This window comes from Thunnus albacares, chromosome 12, assembly GCF_914725855.1.
Source record: "Thunnus albacares chromosome 12, fThuAlb1.1, whole genome shotgun sequence".
NCBI classification, from domain to species: domain Eukaryota; kingdom Metazoa; phylum Chordata; class Actinopteri; order Scombriformes; family Scombridae; genus Thunnus; species Thunnus albacares.
The window spans coordinates 16,998,168-17,025,678 of NC_058117.1; the positions used below are offsets into that span (position 1 = coordinate 16,998,168).

A 27,511-nucleotide genomic window follows, 5' to 3' on the forward strand; every position below is an offset into this window, starting at 1 on the left:
TCACCATGCCCCTGTGATAAACTTCTGCTGAATTTGCATGGAAAAGCTGAGGTTGATGGGTTTGTAACTAGGACATTTATTTAATGTTTATACATATTTTTTGTTTTAAATCAAAGTCTGGGAACAAGACTGCAGCAGCAGTATATAGGCTGTAAGAGAGTCTGTATGATTCCAGATAATTGAAATTATAGTTCTCTTCTGACTGCTGTGATAAGAACAAACCTATTACGCTATCATGAAACACAATTTATTTAGATTCTACTTTTAGTAAAGTCTGTTAATCAGTTTGAAAAAAGTAAGCTTTTCTTTCTCTTTATAATAGAGAGGCTCCCATTTTGTTCACATTTAGATCACAGAGTGTGACTTTCAAGTTAACTTTTGATATTAAAGCATCTTCAAAGATCACAAAAATCAATGTGCAAATTATTTGGACTTAAAAATTGGAACCTTTGTATGAACAATAAAATGTCGACTTGCGTGTGAAATAACACCTCCTGGCTTCACCACATTTTGGAAAAAAAAAAAAAAAAGTGACCCTAGACTGTGTAACCGGCCTTCCTCTTCTGTATCGTCAACAGGAAAAAGTTCAGGTCAAGCCTTGCGGTTTGCTCCACTAGATGGCGAGAAATACAATAGAATAAACAGCACGTAGACTGGTCTGTATGGCCTTGTGAAATGGCGCCCTGATGAGATGGTGCTTAAGTTATTTGCCTCGTCACCACTAGTCTAAAATAATTAGACCTACAGGGACGCTTCATTTTGCCGCGCAGCAGTATTTGAAGGCTATTTGATAAGGACAAATAAACATTGCACGCAGGCTCGGAGCTCGGTTGAAAGTTTTTCTCTCATATTCAACAGATGACAGCTGCTAAGTTCTGGCTGTGTGTGCAGGACTTCACTACATTGAGCAATGCGATAGTTATGTTCACTGTTTACGTACAGGTAGCCAGCAGAGATAACACAACAGTAGACTAGATAAGGGGGGACGTGCTTATGTGGTTGCACACCAAACATTTTTATACGAGCTATGTTTACGCCTCTCATCTGTTCGCCGCCTCACTTGACTAAAACTGACGCAAAGATTCTTGGGAAATATAGTTTTGATATCATTTGCTTCCAGCGGCGGCGACTGCGAGACACACGCTAGAAAAATACACCTCCCACAATCCTCCGCGTTGTTTTTAGCGACCCCATCTTGTGTCCTCCTCATGAATATATATCAGCCAGTATTTGCGTAGGAGGTCGGCCGACGTTCATTTCATATTCTAACGCTGTATTTTGGTCCAAATGGGACGCACAGTCACGTCTCCGCCCTGATCTGTCCCTGCGCGCACTGCCTCTTCACAGCGAATATCATCGGTAAAATGTTTTTCTGGAGCAGCGGAGGAGACTCCGACAGGGAAAGGACGGCAAGAAGTGAATGACTACTAGTGGAATAAGTCAGCAACACCGCCCAGTTGGCGGACATTCACCACTGTGGGCGCATATTCGGGCTTTTAAATGTAGACGCTGTAGGTATAACCAAGTGCGCACCGTTATTTATTTAGAGTGGGGGACTTTTCATTGGCAGAGATGGAAAGTGTGCAGGCTGTCGCTGAGGATGGCGCGTCGGATGGAGGCGCGACCAAGTTAATGAAGAAGCCCAGCGGAGCGTCTGTCGCCCGGGGGACTCCAGCGGACGATGGCGGTGGACATTTGGCACCCTCCCGCGTAGATTCAAAGAACGGGAACGGTGTTTCTCACGCCGCTTCTACGGCTGGATCTAGTGCGTCAAACCGAACTGTGGCGTCTAATGGCCGGGGCTCATCCAGCAACTCCAGCTCTCTCCTGTTGAGACGGAGGCGCTTGAAGAGGAACCTCTCCGCCGCAGCTGCAGCCACCACCACCACCACCACTTCAGCTGTCACCGCCGCCTGCGGCGCCAAGATGAACTCGGCCCTTTCCTCTGCGTCTTTACACACTCGGAGTCTGGATCGCAAGACTCTGATGAAGCACCGACAGAACATGCAGCTGCAGTCCGCAGATCGCGAGTGGGTGAGAGCCGATCTCCACCGGGGCTCCATACATGTCCACGACAGACTGACGCCCTCATATCCCAGGCCGGTCCTTTGCACTATGGACACCACAGCCGGCGAGGTGGCGCTCCGTCTGAGTAAACTCTGCAGTAAGTCGAGCTCCGTTATGCGTATTTTTAGTAAAGATAACCCCAAGACTGACCAAAATGGCAACTGCAATGTGAAGTATGAATATAATGATAATCCATGCAAGGTCAATGACGACTCAAGTATAAAATGCAACCACCTGACTCCCCTGGAGTCCACAGAATTGAGGGGTCATCCGAGTGACAGGTTAAGACTGCTGCTTATGGAGAATGCAGATGAGCAACAGGACGTTGATGGAAAACTTTTCACCCCGGAGTCAGAGTCACAAGACAACATTACGTGCTCACTGTCAGATTTAAATTCCAACTCTAACATGGATAACCCCAATGATGATGACTCAGAGCATAGGAACGGTGTGGACAGCTATGGATTAAATTCTGGCTCAGATGTGGAGAGTAGTGCATTTGATGACCTGAGCTCCGGGGCCCGGCTCAGCGAGCACCGGGACTCCCTCAGTGATGACATGATTCTGGGCACAGAGGCATCCATCCTCAGCCCCTCGTTTGATAGTGCCACAGAGGGCCATGACATGTACGGCAGCTCCTCGGACGAACTGGAGCTCGACTGTCCTGCGTCGAGCACAAGCATGGACCCCATCTCCCAACATCACACAAATGGTGTCGCCGGCAACTACAAGCAGTGCAACATCGGACATTTAAACGACATGGCAAACAATATGGGGCCAGATAGCAGACTCAACCCACACAGTCTGGGCAGCCTGCCACCCAGCAGTAGTGCAGGCTCATTGTCTAGAGCCTGTTCTACAGGTAATTCACCTGACATCCAAGATCCCGACTGTGGCCAAGGTGCTGTAAAATCAGGGCTGACAGCAGATTACAATGGAGATTCCTGTGAGTCCAGCCCCACACTGTATGTCCAGTTGCACGGTGAAGCTGTCAGGAGGCTTAGCCCAGATGAGAGGCCTCTGCAGATCCAGAATGACTTTCTTTTTAAGCTTGGATTTAAGGACCCCTGGAGAGTTCAAGAGGAAGGGCTTAACACAGAAATTGGCTCCTTGTTGCGTTTCTATGCAGGTAAGATATTAATTTGTGGATATGAGCCATGGCGCAGGCTTCTGCTCATTTTGGGACTTGTTGAGGCCTTCCTTTTTTGCACACCACTTGGTTTGGACAGCAGAGTTGTAGGGTTTGTAACAGGTTGTCAACCTGTATCACAGAATGAGGCAGGTGCATCCATGCATTATAACATGGTACTAATACAGCCATCCAACTAATTATTTCCCTTTTTGAGACAGAATTAAAGGCTCACATGAAGGTAATAATACACACTTCTTCATTTGAACACTGAAAAAACTCTGTGCACAGTTACTCACATCCGTTCAGAGTCTTTTAAATTCTTGTCTGATTGAAGAGAACAGGCCAGCATGTTCTTGTTATTATTTCACCACAGGCAAGGTGAGTGAAGCCACTGCAGACCTTTGCCGATTGCTGCGGCAGCAATTCAGAGGCTTATTATTTAATATCTGTTAGGCAAAGTCTGCTTCACAGTGATGGTTTGTCATGTTCCGGTTTTCCTGTGTGGCTGCATGAATGGGTTAGACTGAGGTCATAGTACAAAGACTATTGGTTTGCCAGATCTACCTTGCCTCAGGGGCTTCCTTTCAAATTTTAGGTCTGTTTTTTTTTTTTTTTTTTTTTTTTTGTTGTTGTTTGTTTGTTTCTTCCGGCCATGACTGTCTTTGTCGGACCGTAGCAGCACACTGTGCTCCCATGGACACGCATGACATCGCCACAAAGCCATCACCACAACTTATGGTGCTCCGACATGGGGCCCTTTCCGGCTTTTGCCCCATTATCATCCTAATGAAAAGGCTGAATGCCTTTGTGGTTGGATGGAGAGTAGGGGTGGGAGCAGTATGGCTGGGAGGACCATAAACCCTCTCTGTGGACTCAGTGAATTCTGGTCATTGAGATGCTGCACAGTGCCCGTCCTATTGGCATCCAGCGCGGCTACTGTCACACTAACTAACTGCCTGCCAAGCTGGGTTAACGTGCTCCTCCAAAGCCCAGGAAGCCCTTTTCTTCCCCACGCCACTGCCTCCACCACTGCTGCCATGGCTGTTGCCACTGAGGAAAGTGAAATGGGGAGGGGAGGGGAGGGTGGGGTGAAAATGAGTGTCTGGTGCAGACAGTTGAGGAGACACTGTTTATTGGGTCTAAAGTATGGAAAAGGGAGGCACTTACACTCTGTAGCTTCCTGTCCCGAGAGGCTGTTGAACCAGAAGGTCACTCAATATGAAGCTGAAAATGTACCATGTGCTCCCTCTCACAGTCACATGCACTTCATGACCTATTGTGCTCTTGAAAGACTGGCTTGCTTGAGGTACTGAGAGACTGATTTCATTTAGATAGCATCATATGGCAGGCTGTATGAGCATTACACTGGGGCTCATGTGGACGGATGTGCATGTAGGGGGAAAAAGCAAATGAGTGCTGTGAGCCTGTGCAGTCAGCTGAGCTCAACCAGCAGCCGCAGCAGCTGTTAAAGGCGGGCAAAAAAATGCCTTGATGCCCCTCTGAGGGTAACGCCTCCACATCCCATGTGAGACAGCTTAACTGTGGTCACCTGAGCTCTCTCTACAGCCCCCCCACAGCCAACAAACTCCACTCAACACCCAGACTACAGTCTGCACAAAAAAGGCCTAATTCTCATTCAGCCACATGTAGAAGGACATTGAAGAGCACTTTCCTATACACTCGCAGATGGAAGCGCTGTTAAAGAGAAAGCAGTGCTGATGTCTTTGTGACATGTCTGGCTTGCTCTTTTGCTGCTTCCTTGCACGATGGAGGCATGTGAGGAATGTACGCTGGCTCCTCTAGAATGTCAGGCACGTCTGCTGAGGAGGAAGTGGAACGAGGGGGTTGGGGGGGACGGGGTGTACGAGGGGATACCGCACTGACACATGTTGAGCTGTCTTTGAATGGTTGTCCTGCCCAGATAGTGGAGATAGAGCCAGCCTCAGCTGACTTGCTGGCTGATTCTTAGGCGCAGCTGCTACAACTGTAGACCTCAGTCACACTAAGGGCCTTTTTGTCTGCATGCCCATGCATGCTGAGTGGCCTTTGATACAGGAAGTCCAGTATCTAAACTCTGTATTATTGCTCAGTTGCTCAATAAGAGCACTGTGCACTTTTAACTCTAGATAAAACTTAGATATTAAGTATATGAGAAGCCAGTTAACCACTCTGTATCTTTAATAAAAGCGACAGATGAGGGTACTCAGCACTCCACATGATTAGGGAAGCAGGAGAATGATGAGAAGAGGAAGTCCAATAGTTGCCATGGTGCATCTCGCAAGACCCTTTGGACAATGCAGAGTCCAGTTTGACTTTGAAGGGGTCAGGTCATGCTTTGAGTGCAAAGACTATGCAGTAGCCAGATGAGAGAATTCACTTTGCCCTGCTAGACACACAAACACACACACACACACACACATACACATGTACAGAAGGCTGCCTAGATCAAAGGGCCGCTGTCCTCTTTGGCAAGCTGACGAGTGATCCTTTCAGAGCTGCCCACACAGGAGCCTCTTGTAATGCCGAGCCAGCTTTATTAGAGTTATTTATTTGAGTACAAGGAAAAAGAGTTTAAAAAAAAACATACACACTACACAGACTCATATAATCAATATATGCATACTCTGTTGCTTGCTGGCCCAAAATTCTACAGTTCCTAATAAAAGTACAGCTCCTTAAGAGGGTTGGGTTTAACAGGTTTTCCTGATGGAGTCACAGCTATGATTTAAGTGCCCATCCAGGTAAAAGTATAGTGTACAGGTCAGTGTCACTCAGGAGCAGGTCTTCTGCTCTGAGAACAGGAGATCCTCAGCCCAGCAAGTAATGCTGTCCCCTGCTTGGATGGCTCTGTTCCCATACCCAGAGGTAGTAGTGTGTGTAGACTTGCAAGAAAAGGAAATGGCATACTGAACCCTAACACACACTGGCACAGGGTTTCCCTAGAGGCGGAGGACCATGAGTTCTTAACCAAACCAAAGCAGCACACTAAATAATTTAGATTCATTAGCCTACTCAGCAGGCCCACATGCACTTCAGCATACCCATTGCTTTTTGTGAGCTCTCTACTCACCCTATTAAAGATGAAATGTTTGCTTTTTAAAAGCAAGTTCTTGTAAATCTAAATTGGTGTTAAGATTTGGCCTGCTTTATGAGCGAAATTAATGACCATTGGCGTATACCGGCCTAGCAATCATCAAGGTATTAATTCCTCTCAGCTCCACGCAGGATCGGTTTATAGCCCCGGCTTCTGTGAAACAAAGTCAAGGTCGATAACAGTTTCAGCATGCTGCACCCAATTTTCAGATAATTCCCGTTTTGTTTTCAGTATGTGCCAGCAAGGTGAACTTGGCAGGAAGAACTGTTCTTGCAGAACTAATAAAAGCAGAGATAACTGATGAAACGTAGCAGATAACGGCAGTGCTATTATCTGTACACTGTGTTACTGTGTAACACTAAATTGTTACAGGCCTACATATTTATGGTCAAAATTATGGTATTATCACGATTAGTGATGCGAATTACTTGTGTTTCTTAAAATAACATTGTATAGTGCATTTTTGTTATTTCATGTTTTTAATATAAGTTTTTTTCCGCAAAGATTCTCAAAACAAATGATTTCACACCTATTTCCTCACTGCTATTGAGGTGCTTATTTGCTACTTTATTACTTTGGGGTCTAGCAACAACTCCAAGGCTAACACTGCAAAAATTCTGCCCTTTTTTTGTCATCACCTGGTTCAACTCCAAAGTATTTTCAAATTACAGATTACGGTCTTTTTAGGAACCAAAGCATTATTTTGGCATTTAAACTTGGAAGGAAAAATATCCGCTAAAAATGGACTAACTTTTTTTCACTTCTCATTTATTGTGTCAAGACTTTTTCTACAACACATCAATATTACCAAATGACATCATGGAAATATAAAGTTGTGGTAAACGGATGTCTTAATTTGTGGCTTTAAATTGTTACCATCCTACTCAAATTAAAGGTTTTAATCAATATTAGAAGAAACCAAATAAAAGAAGTCTTGCAACCCGAATAAAAAAAAAAACAAATCTCAACAGAGACACGGAAGCAGCTTGACTCTCACTTATTCCATGTAGACACGAGACACTACCTTTTTACAGAAAGACAGCGATAGTTCAGTTACTCTAAAAGCCTGAAGGAATCTCAACTCAGGACTGTATCTTTCCGTTCTTACCTCAGGCCTTCTCTGAGGAGGCAGCGGCTGACGTGATGACTTAAAGGACTCTGCATGGTTTAAAGGCTTAATGAAGCTCCAAGCTTTCTCCAGCAGCCTCTGTGGCAGCTATTAAGCAGAGAACCACTCAGCCTGTCTTGTCTGCACCACGTTGCTCTTTCTTCGTACCGTCTGCACGGCAGATTGCTCTTGCACTTGCATCCCTATGAAAACATTTTCAGAGGGCAGAAGGGAGGGGGGGGGGGGGACCCTATACACAATTTTTGACATTGTTTTGTTTTTATGAATGGTCACTGATAACAATATGAGGATCCATTCCAGTGGTTTAGTTGCATTTTGTTATTCAAATGATATTCAGGTTATGTTTTACAGCTCAACAGGGTTTCATGAATTTCAATAGTTGGGTGTCAGTTTCAATTTAATGTATAAAACAGGATTTTTTTTTTTTAGTTTTTTCAGCATCTCTATGAATGCAAACACTCCTGGGAAAACTTAGCAGAAGTGAGGCACTAGGCTGCATCATCCTTTCTCACATCCATGTCCTCGCTTGACAGCTAATGGTCTTTCTAAACGGCCCATTGCTGAGTCATTATGTAATTGTGTAATCAGATTTCACACGTTCCAGAGCTCAAATCCAATACGCATGTGTCGGTGTGCGCTGATAATTTTTTTTTTTTTTTTTTTTTTGCGTTTACTAGTGTATGTGTGCACTAAAGATAAAAACCAGCACAGGAGAAATCAAAGAATAGATTTATATATTTCATGTCTCTTCACGTGCGAACCACACGTGTAGATATAGTCTCAAATGAAATGTGGCCACGCAGCCTCAGCATGGAGATGGATGTGTGTATCTCTGAGGATTTACATGTGTGTGTATGTGTATATATGTATGTGTCTACTGAGGCAGACATGGAGAGGATGGTGGTGTCAGCTTGTAGCAGTTAAAGCCAGGGGAACTGTTTTCTGTCTAATATAGATTGCCTTCTTGGCTGACATCCTCCCACCCTCCTCTTCTCTGCTCTCTCACTGAATCTTCCTCCCTCTCTCAATTTCTCTCATGATCGATCCCCCTCCCTCTCCTCTCACTATCTCTCCTCGCATCTCCTCCCTCACACCATCTGACAGTTTCCATTTATCTCCCCATATCTCTTTATCTCTCCTTAGCTTATTGCTTTTCATTCCAGGAATTACTGGTCACCCTCATAATTTTCTTTAAAAAACATTAATAAAAGGCAAAAAGAACAGCTTAAGTCATTATTTCTGCAGTTCCAGCACACTTAAAAACACTTTTTCTAAATGTCTTCTTGGTTTGTGAGTGAGGATGCTTTGTGTTTAGTTTATGCCCCTGTGGAAATAAGAGTGGTATGCGATTGAAATTCTCATTGCTCTGTGGTAAGCTGCTGAATCTAGGCTGAACAATGCCATGCTGATATGTCACTCCTGTCTGCCTGCCGGCAAAATCTGAGATAGGCGAACTGGCGAACTAAGGAGGTTGGGAGGGGCAGCGGCTTTTCCTGCCCTATGGGAGCAGCCAGGCCTCTCAGCTGTCTGTCAAACTGCCCCTGACGAACGCTCCCCCAGAAACCTCGAGGGGGGACTTGAGTGGCTGGTGCTTGCGAGCAAAGGCAGTGAAAAGGTTACCCTTTCAGTGGGGTCATGGAGTAGGCCGACTGTCCCCAAGCTGAGCACCAGCCCCTGCCCTGACCACATGCATGAAGGGGGGATTAGAGGCAGGCCAGCAGGGGCTCACTCTCTGCAGCTTTGATCAGCAGCAGCATGGCCTAATACCAGACAACATCTGCAACTCTCAGCATTAAAGAGGCCCAAAAATTCCGATTAGGGAACACACGGCCTGCTTGCCTTGCTAGTGTGCAGGACAGAACTGTGTCAGTTCCTGGATGGGAGGTTTTTAAATACCACCGCTCCAGTGGTGCTTACACTGATTTGTTTTACAAGTCTCCAGAGACGTTATTTGACGTTGAGTTTCAAATTCCAATTTTTTTAGCCTTTCATTTTCTTTCACATACATTGAGTTATTGCAAAAGGATAAGATTAGGAAGGTCTTGGGTTAGCTGTTTATTGACGATGTTGTTTTCACAGAGACACTTTCCTGCAGCGCGGAAACAAAAGGCTAAATAGATGGGAGTGTTTGGCAAATAGTATTGTGCGAGTGGAATTCACAGCGTTGCTAAAATGTCCCCGAATCTTTGTTCATGTCATCTGGACACAGCTAGATACAGTGCGTGTTTGGGTGGAGCTCAGCTTGTTTCTATGGACTCTGCTCTAATAGAAACGGGGCAGAGCTGTTGATATGAAATGACCTAGTTGAAAGTTCATCTCTCTCAAAAAATGCTGTAGTACAGGAATGGCACTTCCTCATTGGCTAGTGTGTTTAAGAGAAAGCACTCAAGAGAAAACAAGGTACAATCAAAAGCCCTTAGTTATACTTCACAATCACAGTGTTGTGTGGTATGTGATTGTGCAAAACTGTTTCTGTAAAGGCACAGGTAGCATACTTTGTGCTTATCCACAGCACATCACTGTTATAAGTCTATGCTGTAATTCCAAACTATCACAGCCTTTTCAGCCATGTCTTACTATAAGTCACTAGTTTATTAGGTACACATGTGCAGTTCAATGCTATCTGGGTCAGAAAGTCATGTTATCACATACTGTATATCATTTTATTGGGTTATTACTAATGCGTTAGTGTGTAAACAGCAATTTATTGTTGTAGCTGATCGAATAGCTGTTAATTATAATAACTTTATCTGCTGTTAGTTTATTCTTTAGCAGTATGTCATATTTTAAGGTGATCATATGATTTCGATGTTAAACTGTAGTATTCTAAGTAATTGGAACTATAACTGTAAAAATGGAGTAGAGTAAAAAGTATTTAATATATATATATGTATATATAAATATTTCTCTCTAAAATGTGGAAGTATTATGTAAAAAAAGTGAAAAGAGGAAATACTCAAGTAAAGTACATTCTACCTAAATTAGACCTACTGTAAGTTTATTGGGTTGTATTTTATAGAAAAGTTATTCTAATATTCCCCCTCAAAAGCCAAACATATGTCTAAAAAAATAGAAAACTATAAGCTTCATAAGTGTAGGATTTTTTTCAGGACTCTTATACTGGATTACATTAAATTGCTCAGGTGCACCTAATAAACTGATTAATTACTTAAGGGCTGAGGTCTGTGAAGCTTAAAGTCCTAGGGAGACATCACTCCATGTGCAGCGTGTTACAATCATTAACATGGCAATTTACTTGTCACTTGCTGTTAGCTGTTGCAGTTTGATAATCACCCAGATCCTGGAAAAAAAAAAAGAAAAAAAAAGCAGTCACCTGCTGCACCAGGAAGTTAGCTCTCACTCTCTCTGCACCCTGTGTCCCCCTCCCTTTCTCTGTTTTTTTTTTTTTTTCTTGTACATGCTTGTTTTCCGCCGGCCGGTCTTATTCTATCTCTAGTTCCTGTTTTGCTTGTGCTGCCTCTCATAAATACATTTTTATTAACTCTCACTCAGCTAACACCCAGCTCTTTTCACGCTCTGGTTAAAGACTTCCCTCGCTTTAGTTCTTTTTTTTTTTTTTTTCTCACTATCCCTCACTCTCCCTCTCTCTCTGTGCCCTCCTCCCTTAGCACCCCCACCCTCCTCAGTGCCACTGTGTTCACATGGCCCCTGCATGTGACATGAGGCTGAGCCAAAACACCCCGGATGCCCGCTTCAGCCCTCCACTGTTCCAGACCTTGTTAAATTTTAAACAAAACAAAAGGAAAGGAGGGAGGGGGGGAAGAGGTGGGAGGGGGGGGGGGGGGGGGTGTTAGAGAAGGAGAAAGAGAAAAGTGAGCACGTGGGGCCAAGGGAATGTGCAACAACATCACAATCTCATTCATTCACTCGTCCTCTCCCTGTGCATCATCAGGAGCCCTTTAATTCTTGCTTTCTCTCTCTCTCTCTCTCTCTCTCTCTCTCTCTCTCTCTCTCTCTCTCTCTCTCTCTCTATCCCCCTTCACTCTTCTTGTGTGAAAGCCTTCCTCTCTGTCCTCTCTGTGCTTTCTCTCGGCTCTGAACTGGACCGATTGTAGCCTTAACCACAGATCTGGGGTCTGATTACTTTGTGGCCTGTCCTTCTGTGGGATTATTGAACAACTGACTCTGTAGCTGCTGTCTTCATGGACAACTCTACCCGAAGGCAACTGCTGACCACTAACGTCAGATGCATTTTTTATGCAATAGGAGAATAGCTGGACTAGAAATAATAAAAATCACTGTTTACTTTTATTATTACTTGTACTCATCCTTTGTATGAAACCCCTGGTTCGTTTCTGTCACTATTAAAGTAGTGCTACAACATGGCAACCTTTAATATGAAGTGTCTCAGAACAACTTGGACGCCTGCAACATCCCCCTGGATCATAGCCAGATTTAGCTAAGCTACGAGAGTCCTTCATAGCTTCTGATAATGAATGGCGTTAGAGGTTAAGTACAAACAATAACAATGATGTGCTTATCTGTGTGTCAGCGGTCTACCCTCAGGGAAACTTGGAACTGAAAGTAGTTTGACTGCCTTTCATCATGGATCAGCAGCTATTAATTCCAGCCAGCAATACAAATTATGTCATTGTCACCACTCATGCTCATAACTCTCATATAAAGACAGTTTCCTGGCGTAACGACGAAGGAGATGACAGAATCAGGTGGGCCAAATTGTTGTGTTTTTTTTGTTTTTTTTTTGGTTATTTATAGAGACAAAGTTGCTTTTCAGTTTGGCTAACTGTTTCTCTAACTCACTGATCATTTCTCCAGCAGTTAAAGGATAGGTGTCTTAAAACAATAGTCAGGTGCCCATATGAACATTGAAACAGGTTTTACATACAATAATAATTCCTACTTGATCATACTGGCCATTAGAAGATCCCCTCCAAATGCGCTTAGTGACGAGGGACAAAATCCACAATCCTCAAAAATATATTTAAATCTAAAGATAATATTTATCTGAAGATGATATGAGGCTCCAGCAGTCTGAGTTAGTTAAATAAAGTGGATATCTTCCAAAGTTACAGTCTTTTTAGTAAAAGAATTCCCTCCTTGTGTCTTGACGGACAGCATTTTCCTGTTCAGCTGCAGTGGAAGGATCAAAACAAAAAGATGGAATTTGGTATTAAATTGAAAGTAACTTTGAAAGATATTGACTTGATTTGATTTTATATTCAGATAAAATATATTTTTGCACAGAAGGAGGGCTGTGGATTTTGTCCCCCACTACTTATATTGAAAGCACATTATGAAGGGATCTTTTAATGGCCAGTATGAACAGGAGGAATGATTCCAGCAGAAAAAACATGTGTCAGTGTTTATTTGGGTGCCTGAATATTGTCTTAGGACAGATATGAAAAATTCAAAAAAAATGATTAAATGGTTATAAATCGTATCAGGTTTGGTGAATTTGTGATGTCACATGGCACAAATACTTGCAAACAAGTTAATAGCAAAACAAGCTCAGAGAGGAGCCTTGAGCAGGCTGCAGCTTTTGGTCCAGCCAGCAGAGTATTCATCCCACCAATCACACACACACACACACACACACACACACACTTCTCATAATATTACAGTACAGTACACTGCTCTGGTATTCACCCAGTCTCTAGCTCACGCCATTGCTATTCTAGTGCTGCATCTATGAAAATGTTGCTGCCGCCTACTTAAATCTGCTTCTCTCTACTCAGGAATCTGTCTACTCGTTGATTGGTAGCACATGCTTAGTGCACACACAGTACATAAAATCACATCTGTTCACTGTGAAGGAAAAAAAGTTGCCGTGTCATCTTTTCAAAACACAGACTATATAATCTTTTGAGATCAAAAAAAATCTCTCCTTGCATGGTAGGCTGAGTGTTGCCATGGTAAAACTGTATCAGGGATGCAGGTAGCTTCAATGCACTTCAATGTATAATGTGTAATAGAAGCTAAAGCTGAAACTTAGTCAATTAATCGAGTAGTACATCAACAGAAAATAAATATACAACAAATTTGAGTTGCGATTAATCATCTAAGTAACTTTTCTGGTAAAATTGCTAAAAGTCCACTTGTTCTAGCTTCTCAAATGTGACTATTTGCTGTTTTTCTTAGTTTTTTTAGGATAGAAAACTGATTATCTTTCTATCTCTAGTTTTGTACTGTTTTGACAAAGCAAGACAGTCACATTGGGCTCTGAGAAAACATGATGGGCATTTTTCCACAATTTCTCGACATTATTATAGACCAAAACAATTAGCAGGTGAAACTAATGGGTATTTGCAGCCCTAATAAAAGCAGATTAACATCAGAGTTTTGTGTTGCACAGGAAAGAAACTGTGATAAGATTTGTCTCGGTTGTTGGTGAGCAGAAGACAGACACATAAAATCACATTGTTCTCACCGTTGACCTTTAGACATGTGACCCTGCTGCTGCTGCTGCTGCTGCTCACTTATCGTGCCCTCAGTCTTTGAATTATGACTGACTGACTGACAAGTGCACACGCACAATCCTCATATTAACATATTGTATGAGGAGACGGAGGGTATTAGTGACAGTGCAGTGGCTAAATAAGTTGACTGTTGCACAGGAAAGGACTCTTGTGTATTGTGCAACTCTGGTGTCACTATAATTAGAATTTTGACTTATTATCACAATAATTTTAGTTTCCTGACACAATCCCCCCCAGAATGGATGTCTGTATTACTCAAGGTTGTCAGCACAGAGTCTTTAGAGCTGCATACTTAACAGTTCATGAATTAGGATGTAGACTGTTTGTTAAATGTCAAAGAATCACAGCTGTCACGGTGCTGTGACACAAACAATCCACCTGATTATCTTTTGGAGTTTTGCTCTTTTGTGACCTTTTAAAAAATTTTTCTCCCTCTAATAGTCGTCCACGCCGGCTCTTAGGCTGAATGTAAAAATATCCGTGCCTCATTTCTATCAGCGACAGGCATTATTAATGCAGCGGTACAAATGAACAGGGAAACCCAGGGCGACAAACAGGCGGGAGTCGCTGCAAGCTAATTAATCACTGACATACACATAACCACACACACACACACACACATAAAAACTCTGGCATGTGCATTCACGGTCCACCACAATCAGCTCTAACCTTTTTTGCGCGACATCAAACCTTCACTGGCTTACCAATTAGCGTTCTCATCTCGTCTCTTTAGCTTCGGTATCAGAGGGAGGTGTTGTCAGCTCGCTCCTTTATCGCTACTCTCCCCCTTCATCCCTAGCTCTCACATTTCACCCTCCCCTGATGCACTTCCCAGGGGGGTTGAATGCTAGGTGGGTAAGCCTAAACCTCTATGCCTAGGAGGGGGGGGTTATTATACTGGTGCTTAAGACGACAATACCTTTACTCCCCGCTCTTTCTCGTTCTAACTCTATCTTTAAGCCCCTAAGGCGCTGCACTTTATCAAGGCTGTATGGAGTGCTGCAGAGACAGGCTGCTGCTGTACACAGGCCATTAGCAGCTGCTGAGTGACAGAATGCGGAGGCTGAAGTGACACAGTGACGCCGCTGATGAGCAACCGGTGTCCTGGGCGATGAGATAATATGTGTGTTTGAGAAACCCTCTTACATGATTTGGGTGAATCTTAAAAGTATGTGCAGCAGTATAATCATCTTTTTTTTTTCCTGATCTCACCAGACTGAGAGCACATTTATTTCCTCTCGTCTCGACTGTTCTTGCTCTGGCAGAATGTGGTAAATATGCTCAAAATGGAGTGGGGATGATTATTTTTTATTGTCAATTAATCACAGTTTTGTTCCAGATTTTTATTTTTTTTTTCCAGATTTTGTTTTCCAGAGTTCATGGTGATATCTTGTGATATACATAAGAGAAAAGAAACAATCTTCACTTTTGAGAAGCAGTTTGTTTAATGAATGACTTAAGCAATTAATTAATTTAGGAATTTTTTTTGTTTTTGCCGTTATTATTTGTTAATTAGTTTTCTTTCCAACCACAAATCGAGTTCTGATGATCCATGAAAAATAAGCAGGAGTCATGCTTGTAGTCGGTGTTTTACATCCATGCTCCATATGTTATGAGCTCATCCGGTGTGTTGTATTGATGAAACTTTAGCACAGACACACATGCAGCATACTGGAGCTCATAGGGGGGTAACGTATGCCTCGGTTCCTGCCTCGTTGAAAAGCTCCAGCAGGCAGAGAATCTATCACAGCGTTGTCATACATTGTTTGCTGGTGTCTAGGATTAGCTTTAATTGCGTCTTCGGTCATGGCTGCAGACCGCCTTTGTGCCATAGTGCATGCATTCAACGCGTGCAAGGCTGATTATGTGTCCTCATGTGTTAGTGAGAGAGCTGTAAGACTGAGGGCGAGTGCTGCATCATTCATGAGTGTGTGCCACCCTGTGCCTGGACTGCAGTGACCCGTAACTGTCAACAGTGTATCCTTGAGCATGATGGCGCAGGCTGTGCTGAGGACACACTGCAGGAACTGCTGGCATGTGGAGGGCTGTGGGTGGGGCCTGGGGATGGGGATGGGTGTGCCAGCTTGAAGCTGGAGAGGAAGTTGTGAATGCAGAGGAGGGCTGAATAGCTGAATAGGACACTCCTAATAATGTAGAACATTATCTGTCCCTTTTTTTTTTTTTTTTTTTTTTTTGGAAAGTTCCGTTTTTACTTCTCCTCCTCTTAGATGAGGTCAGGGAGAATTGTCAGCCATAGAGCAGTGACCCAGGACATCCATGTACTGCCCTAACGATACCTAAGCAGGATGAATCCATACTGACATATTTCAGAAGAGGGCTGGGGCTTTGTAAAGGTGTGAAGACAGAGAGGTCAGGTCGTGAGTAAGCTTGGCTAGAAATGGGGAAACTCTGCAAGGGCAGACACATAAAACCACTCAGACTAACAGTTTACAATGGAAGAAGGAAGCACTGCATGGCTCTGATGGCTCGTACGACAGGTGCTCTTCAGTGGGGCAGGTAAAAATACAAAAAACAAGATCCAGGAAGTCGTGCTACATATTTGTCCTTAAGTGGTGCAGACAACCAAAGCAGATAAGACACTCCATCTTCAGATTAAATAATATTATGAATTCATTCTTTGAGCATATGGGCAACCAAACAGACCAACAGGTATTGACTCTAAGTCTTCATCAGGGTCTCACCCTGATGACCCTGATGAAGACTTAGAGTTGATACATGTTGATCTTTCCATGGTTGTCTGCACCATTTAAGGAAAAATATCAAGCAAGACTTCCTGGATCTTTTCTTTTGTATTTTCACTCAGACTTTAATTTTGAACAGACAAAAAGAGGGAGAGAAGAGGGTTGTAGAGTATGGATGACAGCTGGAGATACTGAAGCCTGACGTTATATACTTTAGGGAATGGGTAATAAAGGAAGATAAGTAGGGGAAACTTCAGAATTTCAGTTCAGTGAAAGCCTTCCTGGCCCTCAGAAACATTAAAATATGCACATACACACACATGTACACACAGTTAAAACCTTTCCGGTCATAACGTGCATGCGTGTCTGTGTGTGTGTGTGTGTGTGTGTGTGTGTGTGTGTGTGTGTGTGTGTGTGTGTGTGTGTGTGTGTGTGAGCAAGCAAAACAGAGACACATTACATAACTGGGCACCCTGGCTCTCCTGCCAGTTTACTATCACACAACAGTAACTCGGCTCACACGTGTGCAGGCTTGTTTTATTTTGTGTGTGAAAGCGCAGCCTCTCATTTGTCTCTCACGCACTCATGACCCTGCTGGTAATTCATTATTTTACCAACGTGGAATAGCTATTGTCTTCCACACAGATGAACAAGTTTGTCATGCGTTCGAACTGAATCTACACGGAACTGCATTACATAAACACTCAGAGGGTTTTGATGGAGAATATATCTGACCTTTTGCGGGGAAGATATTAGATACTTGCAGGAAGTGAGTGAGACATTGATGTTTTTTTCTGAGTTGTTAACCTTAAGAAAAGGAGAAAAAAATTTGAAACGGACCCAACACTACGTGATGCAAGGTCTTATCAGAAAACTCGATTGCTTCCTCATCCATAGTGAATAAACATCACAGCTTCTCTTATAGCATCTCTGCTGATAAAGAAACACTTTTGCTTTGGTTAAAAGAATCCGCCAGTACATGACTATGCATCTTGTTTTCCTTTTTAATGAATAATTCTGGTATTTTACCATAATTTCTATTCGTTATGAAAATAGTACACTCACCAAGTTAATTTCTGAGGTCTGGAAACACAGCAAAATGACTCGAGAAGTCTGGCAACATGCTTTGAGCAGCTACCCTGTCAGAAATACAACAGGAGAAGACAAGCAAAGCATGTTACTTATGTTCTATATAAAATACTGTTGTTATACGTTTATTGATGTAAATATATTTATTTCATATTCCAAGTTTGTGGGTCACAGTAACAGAAAGCAGATCTTCCTAACGCTGTATGAATTTTTGGTACTTGCAGGGTGAGCCGTGTCTGTGAGCAGGTACCAACATTCCAAGAAAGCAGGGCTGAGAGATGGGGGGGGGGGGGGGGGGGGGGCTTTTGTAAAATAGCTTTATAAATAAATAAAAACAAATGCTGATTCCTCCTCCTTGATGGAGCAGGCAGGCCAGTTTTTTGATATAGTAGGCAATGGTGTGTCCCATAACTACAGTATCTCCAGTGATGAATCTTAATGCAGAGTGATCTACTGCTTCTAAAGGTTTGAGAGTAGAACTGGCTGCCTGCCCATAAATAACATCCCCATAATCCAATACGGAGAGGAAAACTGCTTCAACAATTCTTTTTCTCATAAATAAGGGAAAGCAAGATTTATTTCTGAAAAGAAAACCCCATCTCGGCTTTGATAACAATATGGCAATATGGACTTTAAAAGTAAGTTTTTCATTCACCCAAATGCCTTGATATTTACAATATTGCAACAGAATTTTTTTTTTAAAACTACCATGGTCAATATTTGTTGCATTTGAAAACAACACCCATTTTGACTTTGCACAGTTTGGGATCAGTTTCAAATTATGAAGGTGTTTTTGAAGGAGGTTAAATGGTCGCTTTTGAGTGGCGGCATGAATAGAATCCACACAAGAGTAAAGGACTGTGTCATCTGCGTATAGATGAAAGTTACAATTGTATAATGAAAAGGTAATATTGTTTATATAAATAGTGAATAAAACTGGTCCAAGGACAGAATTTGCTACCACCTATGTGGAGAGGAAGTACATGTAACTGTAGGAATGATGTCAGAGGTAATGCTAAGACTGAAAATATGATTTCAGAAATTAGCTGTGCTGAGGATTTCAGAGCAAATAGTTCTAGTTTGTCATCATCTGTTGATTTTCACACATTAATATTGCATAAGGCGTATCAATATTGCATAAGGCATCAGCTACCATCCAACTGGAGACATGAGATAAGCTAAAGGAGTGGTTTACTTCAGTAGTAGTATCAAGGAAGGATGACCTATGTTCTTCCAGACTACCGTTGAGACCAACACCAAGACTCAAATAACTGACGAGATGCAGCAAAATGATTGTTAAAACAGTGCAAATTGCATGGCTATGAGTTAGCCCATTAACAACATAGGCAGGTAGAGGAGTGCTAGAATTGTTAATAGGTAGATTTTACTATTTTCCAGAATTTACTGTGGTTATTAGAGGAATTATGTTTACTGGAATAAAATAACATAGAATTGAATCAGAGATCTACATTTTGTCTTTTTAAAAGATGCATTCTTATCTAAAACTGAGTTAAAAACACTGGTAAAATAACTTAAAGCTAGTTCAGGATCAGGGGTTTTGAGAGTGTCAACGATTGGACTGGAGTAAAGGTCATGTAGAAAGGCCTGGTCATTAAAAAGTTTTTTCGAACCACCATGTGAATTAGTTTTCCTCTGTTTCACATTTTTAATGCAAACAATCGGGCAATGGTCCCTAACAGCAAGGTCAAAAACACCACAGGCAGGAAGTCAATTATGCTTGACTTGGAGGAATCCTTCAGGCTGGGGCAAGTGGGATGTGAAATAAGATTTGTACAATTAAGATTGTAAAAAAATTCCTAAAAATTATTAGATGCTGAGGTAAGCCAGTCTAAATAGAGATCACCAAGGACAATCACCTCATGATCAATCAATAGTGATCAACTATATAGAGAGGTCTAGATAATCTTGCTAAACTTTAAACTTGTTTACAACCTGTCAGACTTTGTTGTAATGATGTTGCTGTTCGTACATCTTAGCAATTATACGTTTATGAGTATGTTTTCTATCGTAATAGAAATTATACAAAAATAAGACCCCAATTGTAATGAACTGTAATTAGAACCATGCATACATGATTTTATGCAATTATACAATGTCAAATTTTGTCAGCTGCAGAGTGTGCAGTGTCTGGTTGAATGTCTGTTTTGTGGTAGTTTCAATGTGAGGACCATGATTAGCTCACCTAGCCTTACAGCGTTTTCCTCTCATGAGTCCTTCCTGCCTCGGGTGACAGGATATGCCTGTGGCCAACTCCTTGTCTATCTGTTTATCCATGTATTTATGTTTCTATACAGTATTTTCCCCACTCTATCTTAACCATCTCAGCTCGACCTCACTTTGTTTTTCCTACCCTTCCATCCTACAGATAGCTCTTTATTTCCATCCCCCTCTCTCTTGCTATAGTTCTCCCTACAGCAGCATAGCTCTTAGTATTCACTCTTGTACAGTATAAGCACGCAGTACATGGACCCTCATTATTCTTTTCTATACTTTTACTTATTTATTTTACACACACACACACTCTCACCCGCAAACATATTAAATAATTCATTTAGGAGCTCTGCGTACTTTCACAGCCTCACAGTAACACTCCGATTTACACCCATGCATTTAATTAATTTGTAGCTCACACTCACATATTGTATTGTATTGCATGAGCAAACATGCAGGCACCTTCGTCCACTCTGGTAACATTTGCATTTGCTCACGCACAAACAAGAGAGTGAAAACAATCCCCAGAGCTCTTATGTGTGTGCTTGCTCTCTGAGCTCGCTGATCAGTGGGCTCGTGTTTTCCAATGTAAGGTTTCGTAACACACACGCATTACATAACAGCAGCAGGAGTCGAACTGGGAAGAAGGGGGAGAGGGAGAGGGGGAGCACACATCTATGTACGTCAGCATCCAGCCCTTCTACTGACAGAGGGAATCACTGGGGAGAATCTTCTTTTTCACACACCGATGCCAACACAACACCTGCGATTCAGAGCATCCATAACGCCGTTCTCCTCTCTGTTCACTGCATCTGGTTCTATTTTTCGTGGATATTGATTGAATTACATGATGAAGCATGTTCACAGTGCAGTGGGTGGTGTGAAGGACAGTGCAGCTGATATAAATGCTGCTATTGCTTTCTCTTTAGGGCACAAAAGTCATTTATTTAAAGATTCATATCTGCTGAATTTGATTTATAAACCTCTTATGGCTTTTTTTTTCACTGTGCCTCATTGTAGCTGTTAGGCGTATGAGAGATAGTATGGATCTGTTTCTGCTTCTGCTCTTAAACAGAGATTAGAATCAGGTACACATGACCTTATATGTAAAGATGAGAAGTAGATTGAGCTTCTACAGCTGTGCAATAAGTCATGTTAGATATTATAATTTGCAGAAGAGCAACTTAGTGTGCAAGTGGGTCAAACTCCAGCAAAGAGAAGATAATTCAGCATTACAGAGCACACTACAAATCCTCCTTCAGGTCATCCCCCTGCCATTATGCATCCCCACACTGCCCCTACAGGCAGTGAATGGTAATGCATTGACCTGATAACTGATTGTACAATGCCTTTAATAGCAGAGGGCTGTTTAGTTCCCTTCTCCCCAGGGGCAAAGGGTAATAATGGTTTGATGGGGAAGATATTGCAGGCTGTGACCTCATTTGGATTCAGGATGTGTTTCACTGGACTGGAAGAGAAGTTGTTGTACAGTGTCAGTTAGTGTGTGTATGTGTGTGTGTGTGTGTGTGTGTGTGTGTGTTTCTATCTGATTGCATCCTTCTTGGTGACATGCTTAAGAGAGATGAGCTATCACAATTTGAGGGCATCCATCAAACTATTAATTATCCAGCTCACCCTCTCTCCAGGGATGAAGGGACATCTCAGGGTCACCAGGGCCACAGCAATATATTTTCCCTGAGCCCCTTGTCTCTGGGTGCCCCCCCCCTCCTTAATGCTACATCACCATCTGAGAGCAACAATTGAGAACAACAAAGCAAATTCACTCACACACACTGCCTGTCCCCTTATCCTGAATTATTTGTAGATATTGTTTTAGTATATTCCAGAAAATTGAAATTCTGTACTGTAAAACTCTCCTTTTTGAAAATCGCACACATTCAGAAACGTGGCATCTAAAGTGCATAACGATTTAATCATGTTTAAATGTTTTATTAATTAATGAGATAATGGAAGCAAAGCATGCTGTAACATGAATGATTAAATAAATACTCAGCTGGCTAATCAGCTGCTTGTGGCACTGTCTAAACACTGCTGTCTACATTTGTTTATCATGATTTCACTCTTGACTGCAGTTGTTTGCACTTTTGAGTTGACTTTGCATCAATATACTTGAGTGAGTCTTACAGAGTCACTACAAGAAGGTCAAGGTTATTTTGTCTGAACAAAACAAAATGACAAATTAAGATGTAGAAACATGTCAGAGTATAATCCAAAGATTTTTTTTGTTTTGTTTAGTTTTTTTTTTAAAGAAAGCTTTTTGCTTGCAAACAGTGACATTTTTTGAGTTAATGGTTTAGATTATAGTCACATTTATTTTCCAATTTCTGCTCTCTGTATGCATCAATATAGTAGAGCTGAAAGAATTAGTTGCTTAATCCAGAAAATGAATCTGCCACTATTTTGATAATCAAATAATCATTTTAGTCATTTTTTAAAGCAAAAATGGCAAACAAAAATTGCTGTCTTGTTATAATTTAATGCTTTTCTTTGTCTTATGTGATAGTAAATTGAATATCTTTGGGTTATGGACCATTGCTTGGACAAAACAAGACATGTGAAGACATGGCCTTTGAGTCTGGAAATGGTCATTTTTCATTATTTTCTAACATTTCATAGACAAAATGATGAATCGATTAATTGAGAAAATTATTGGCAGATAATCTATAATGAAAATAATCATTACTTGCAGCCCTACAATAGCACCTTTGGACAAAAACTAAAACAATAAGTACCACTTTAACAAAACTCTACATACTAAATGCTAACATGCTATAGTTTAGCTGTTATTATGTTTACCATGTTCACTGTGTTAGTTTAGCTGGTTAGCATGCTAACAGTTGCTAATGGCCTGATTTTATTTGTTTTGCTGCTATTTGGTCATAAACCAAAGTGTTTGACAAATTAAGATTTTGATTGGGATAAGGATTGCCAACCCTAGAGCCATGCCAGCTAAAAACTACGTGACACCAAATAAAACTATCCAAGTACTCTCCAGCTAGCCCTTTTTATGATATTTTGACTGCTGAATATTTTGTTTGACTCCTCCTTTTCCTGGCAGTCAAAATATTAAAACATATCTGTGTAGAATGCTCATGGGCTTTTTAAAAAGTGAAGATAATATGGCAGCCGAGTATATTTATGCGGAACATGGTTCAAAGTGACAACACCTGACACGCATGTGAGCACACGTGCATCTGCCATGTCACATGATAAGCGGTAATGCACGATCATCTCACTTATTTCCCATGCAAACACGTACCTCATCTTCTTATCACTTTCACACAAAGGACAGCTTGACACATTTCACACATCAACACCTCGTCAGTCTCAGCCCCTTCTAACCTCTCTCTGTGGACACGTTTGTGAGGGAACATGTGGGAACTTTTAAAGGGGACGTTTGTAGGATTAAGAAGCTACTAATTAAAGGTAATTCATTTCACAAACCGTGAAACTGTGGTATTTCAACAGCCTTGAGACCTTCCCGCAAATCTCTACTTCACACTGTGTTTTTCACCGCCGCACATTCACGGCTCAACATGTGCGTCGTCTTGTGAGGTGCAGAGAAGTGTGACGTGAGGGAAAAAATGTGGAGCACTTAGGTGAGTGCAGCGGGCAGCCTGTCACCCGCGATGGCCTTAGCCACCTTCCAGCAAGGCTCGACAACCACTGTCTGAGCAGACAGTTGGCTTAACACGGCCTGTCACTTTGGATCTGAGTAATCACCTCAAGTCATCCACTGAGAATGAGAGAGAGAGAGGGATCAGAGATGGAGAAACAAACAGGCAAAGAGGCATAGCTGATCAGATGTGGGTGGCGCATCCCTCCCTTGCGTGCAAACTCACACCCTTAGGTACATGCATTTTTACATTGTGTGTGTGTGTGTGTATGCGTGTGTCTTTTCTAACAGAAGGACAGTGCAGCTATTTGTGTCGCAGACTAACAGCTGGCCTCACTCTGTCTTACATCTATTTCTATGTCGCTTCTCCACTGACTCCCCTTAACTTCAGTTTGCTCTTCATGACTTAATATCTCCAACACAGTACAGATTATCTGATGATTAGTCTGATAGTTCATTAGCGTCTTCTGTCAACTCTTTGTAGAGGCTTCTGTCGTTTTAATGGCTTTAATGAGATGCTTCAGTTGAATAAATATATTTCAAAAGAAGTAGAAAAAAAGCTGATGCCAGAGATATAGGAACTCGATACAGGCTTAGAAGTATTTATAAGTCCTAGAGTCTTGCCGTCCGGTACATCACATCTGTCATCGCCTATAGAATAAGCAAGCGTGCATCTACGCATGCTCGTGCTCTGCTGTGACTTATGTGGGTCATCGATGCCCTACGGTACGGCATGCCCAGTCCTGTAGTGGAGGTGTGCTGATGTCAGGTTGCATTTAGCAGGGCAGGATGATTAACCAGGGATGTGTCCTTGTTATTACTGAGAAGCTCCGGGAAAGAAAAAAAAAAGGTTGAATCTGTTAAACGGGGAGATGGATGGAGAGAGGTCGGCCTTGGGTACCGATCACTAACGATGACAGATAACAGGGGCAGCGGGGCATCTGGGAGGCAGTGTTGTAGACTGGTAGTAGAAATATCTGCTAAAATTCTGATTCTTCTTTTCATACTGAAAATCACACATTTAGCAACCTTTATGTCCATATGATTGTCTTTGTAAAAAATACACCAAATACACTGTATAAACACACTGTATCAGTATTCAGAGATGTCTTGTTGAAGCTGCAGACTGTAGCAGCTGTTACACGTCTGCATGCTCCTTCTGAAAATGCTAATGCACATTTCACAGGCTTAAAGTCTTGAATTAAACGGAAAATGCATAGAGCTAGTTCCCCTACTCCTACAGGGATGTGCTACCATGTGAGATATATTGTCACAGTAGTACACCAAAAGAGTTTCTAGTCTGTATAATCTTATCATTTTGAAAGTTTTCTACCTTGTTAATGCCAATTATCTTCATTTAAATCAGTGGGAAAGAAGGATTGTGCTTGGTCTGTGGTTAGTATGCAGTTTGTTTAAAGGCATGATCTGTAATTTATCAACCATATCATTTTGAGGTATACATGAGATTCTGGAAGACCACATATGGTTTACAATCTTCTGCAGATGGCTGGTATTGCGACATAGTGGACAGCATTAAAGTAACTGGATTGACAGCAGTCTTCGAATCACATTGACAGAACTATTACAGTGGTATCCATTAGTTATTCGTTGCACAAGGCAAATTGCAAATTCTTGCAAATTCTTGAAGCCAAAAAATGCTGGATTCAGGAGCAGCCTTCAGTATTATAGTGCCATTATGTGGGATCAGTTAGACATGTCTATGCGTGAACAAACTACTCAAAACTACAAATGGGAACTGAAATCTCCCATGTTTGAAACTTCATATTGTTTTCATGTTGTAATATTCGTTTTCAATACATTATATGCAACCACGACTGCCTGGAAAACAGTACCGATACCAAGTATCCTAAAGAAATAAAGTATGAAGTATGTCTTTCAACCAATCATGTTTCACTATGATGCTTACAAACATTACTGATGTAAATAAATCGTTTACTGTATTATAAAACATTAATATATTTGATTTAGTTGTTGGTTTTGTCTTCACCTGTCAATCAGTTTGAGAATGAGAGCCGGCTCCAATTTTTGTAGCGTGGATCCCTTTTTGTTTACATTTGGAGCACAGATTGTGGCTTTAAATCTCTGCGTGAATAGTTTTCACCTTTGAAAGTGAGATCAAAAAACTGAGGAGCTTGTTCATTGGCCCTGTATATGTGTGTGTATGTGTGTGTGTGTGTGTGTGTGTGTGTGTGTGTGTGTGTGTGTGTGTGTATTTTCAGTAGTATTGGAGCCTAGTGTAGAGGGGAAACACTCTCTTCCTGAACCTGGGGGAAAAGGAAGGAAGCCATCTCCAATAACCAACACACACACACACACGCACACTCTGTAGTACTCCTGCTCCTGTGTACAGTAGGTCTAGGAATAGACTATGACTTCAGCACATGAACACACCCACCCTGCAAGGCCTTTCTATTATTTTTACATGCACATCTTATGCATCGCCCATAGATTACAGGATGACCACCTCATGACTAACATCATTGCTGCTCAAAATATTGCAAGTGTAGGAGGTCTGTGGTTCATACATTTGGAATATAGCAGCTCAGACAGCTGTGCAGAGACTTCCTTCCCTCACTTTGGGGTAACCAAGAGATCCTGCTTTTCCCTGGCCCACCCCTGTAAACAGGATGCTCAAGTGGGTGTCCCACCCATCTCCCCGCTTCCTCCACTGTGCATTCCCATGGCCAGACTGAAACGTTTGCTTCCATCCAGTCATCCCACATCCATGTGAGATAGTTGTAAACGGCAGCATCCGTACAGGAGCAGCTTTCAAACTTCTCTTATCACAAAAGCAGCCCACTCAGGCTGTCTGCATTGTTCTCCCTGCGGAAAAAAAAAATCACTTGCTGTTTGTGGTCCATCAACATTCAGGTGGGGACAATGGATGCACATATGGAGATGGTTAATCACTGTCACTGTGTGTGTGTATGTGTGTGTGTGTGTGCATGTGTGTGTGTATGTCAGCAAGGGGAAGAGTAGGAGGAGGAGTAGGGTGCGTGTGTTTGTGCATATGCTTGTGTGGGAGAGAGCGTGTTCCAACAAAAGGCCTAAAAATAGTAGAAATATGCCCATGTGACATATTGAGGCTAAAAGCTTGTGAATAATTTGTCTAATGCAACACATACCCCCTTCCTAAGCTCAGTCATGAAAATATGCTCCTGCTCGTTACCTCTGCCAGACTGCAGAGGAAGTTGGAAGGAGGTAACCAGTCTGTTCAGCCACCACGCTCCGTTTGCCTGTCTGTTAGCAAGATGTCACATGGGTGTGGTTGAAATCTGGTGGACTGATAGATTAGATGCTGAATAAGAACTGAAGGTATATCTATTAGACTTTTTTTCCCCATTTTTTATTTAGGTTTAAAGCTAAATTTAGCAGCAACCAAGAAAACATTCAGTGTAAGCCTTATTTTTCAAAAGAAACTTTAATAATATCACTGTATTGATATTATTTAAGTTCTGTTTTAGGTTATTTAAACACATGCTGGGGACTATTCCATTTTTAAATCATATCTTCAGCTAATTTCCTTATCCTTATCTTTCCCTTCTCCACCACCACTTCAGTCTAACTACCAACCACTTCCTTGGAAGGGAAAACGAAAGTGGACACCTGTTATATTTTGTTTGTTTTATGGTAAATCCATTTGTGTGCACAACTAAGTGCACTGTGTCGAGGTCAAACCAGGAAGTGGTTTAGCAAAATGTCTTGGACATTTTCACGTGCAGTGGTTGAATGTGGTTCAACTGTTATTGTGGACCTTGTGCACTTTGTTGTAAAACCTTGTCTAGGCAGCAACCTTACGTCAGTGATAAACGTGTGACGTGCGAAATGTGATTATAATCAATAGGAACAATGATCAAAACTATGAAAAAAATGCAATGCTGTGAAAAAACAAGCATTTCTTTAAGGCTTCCCCTCACTCTCAATGCGTCTACCACACAATATTTGGTATT

General features: G+C 41.9%; 1 protein-coding gene across 1 annotated transcript in view; it reads left to right on the forward strand.

Annotated features, from left to right (window-relative positions):
• Positions 1–181: 181 nt before the first annotated feature.
• phlpp1 (PH domain and leucine rich repeat protein phosphatase 1) overlaps positions 182–27,511 on the forward strand; it is a 48,113-nt gene continuing 20,783 nt past the window's right edge. The window contains exon 1 of the mRNA XM_044368926.1: positions 182–3,196. Coding sequence (XP_044224861.1) covers positions 1,573–3,196 — 1,624 coding nt within the window. The 5' untranslated portion in view covers positions 182–1,572. The remainder of the gene's footprint in view (positions 3,197–27,511) is intronic.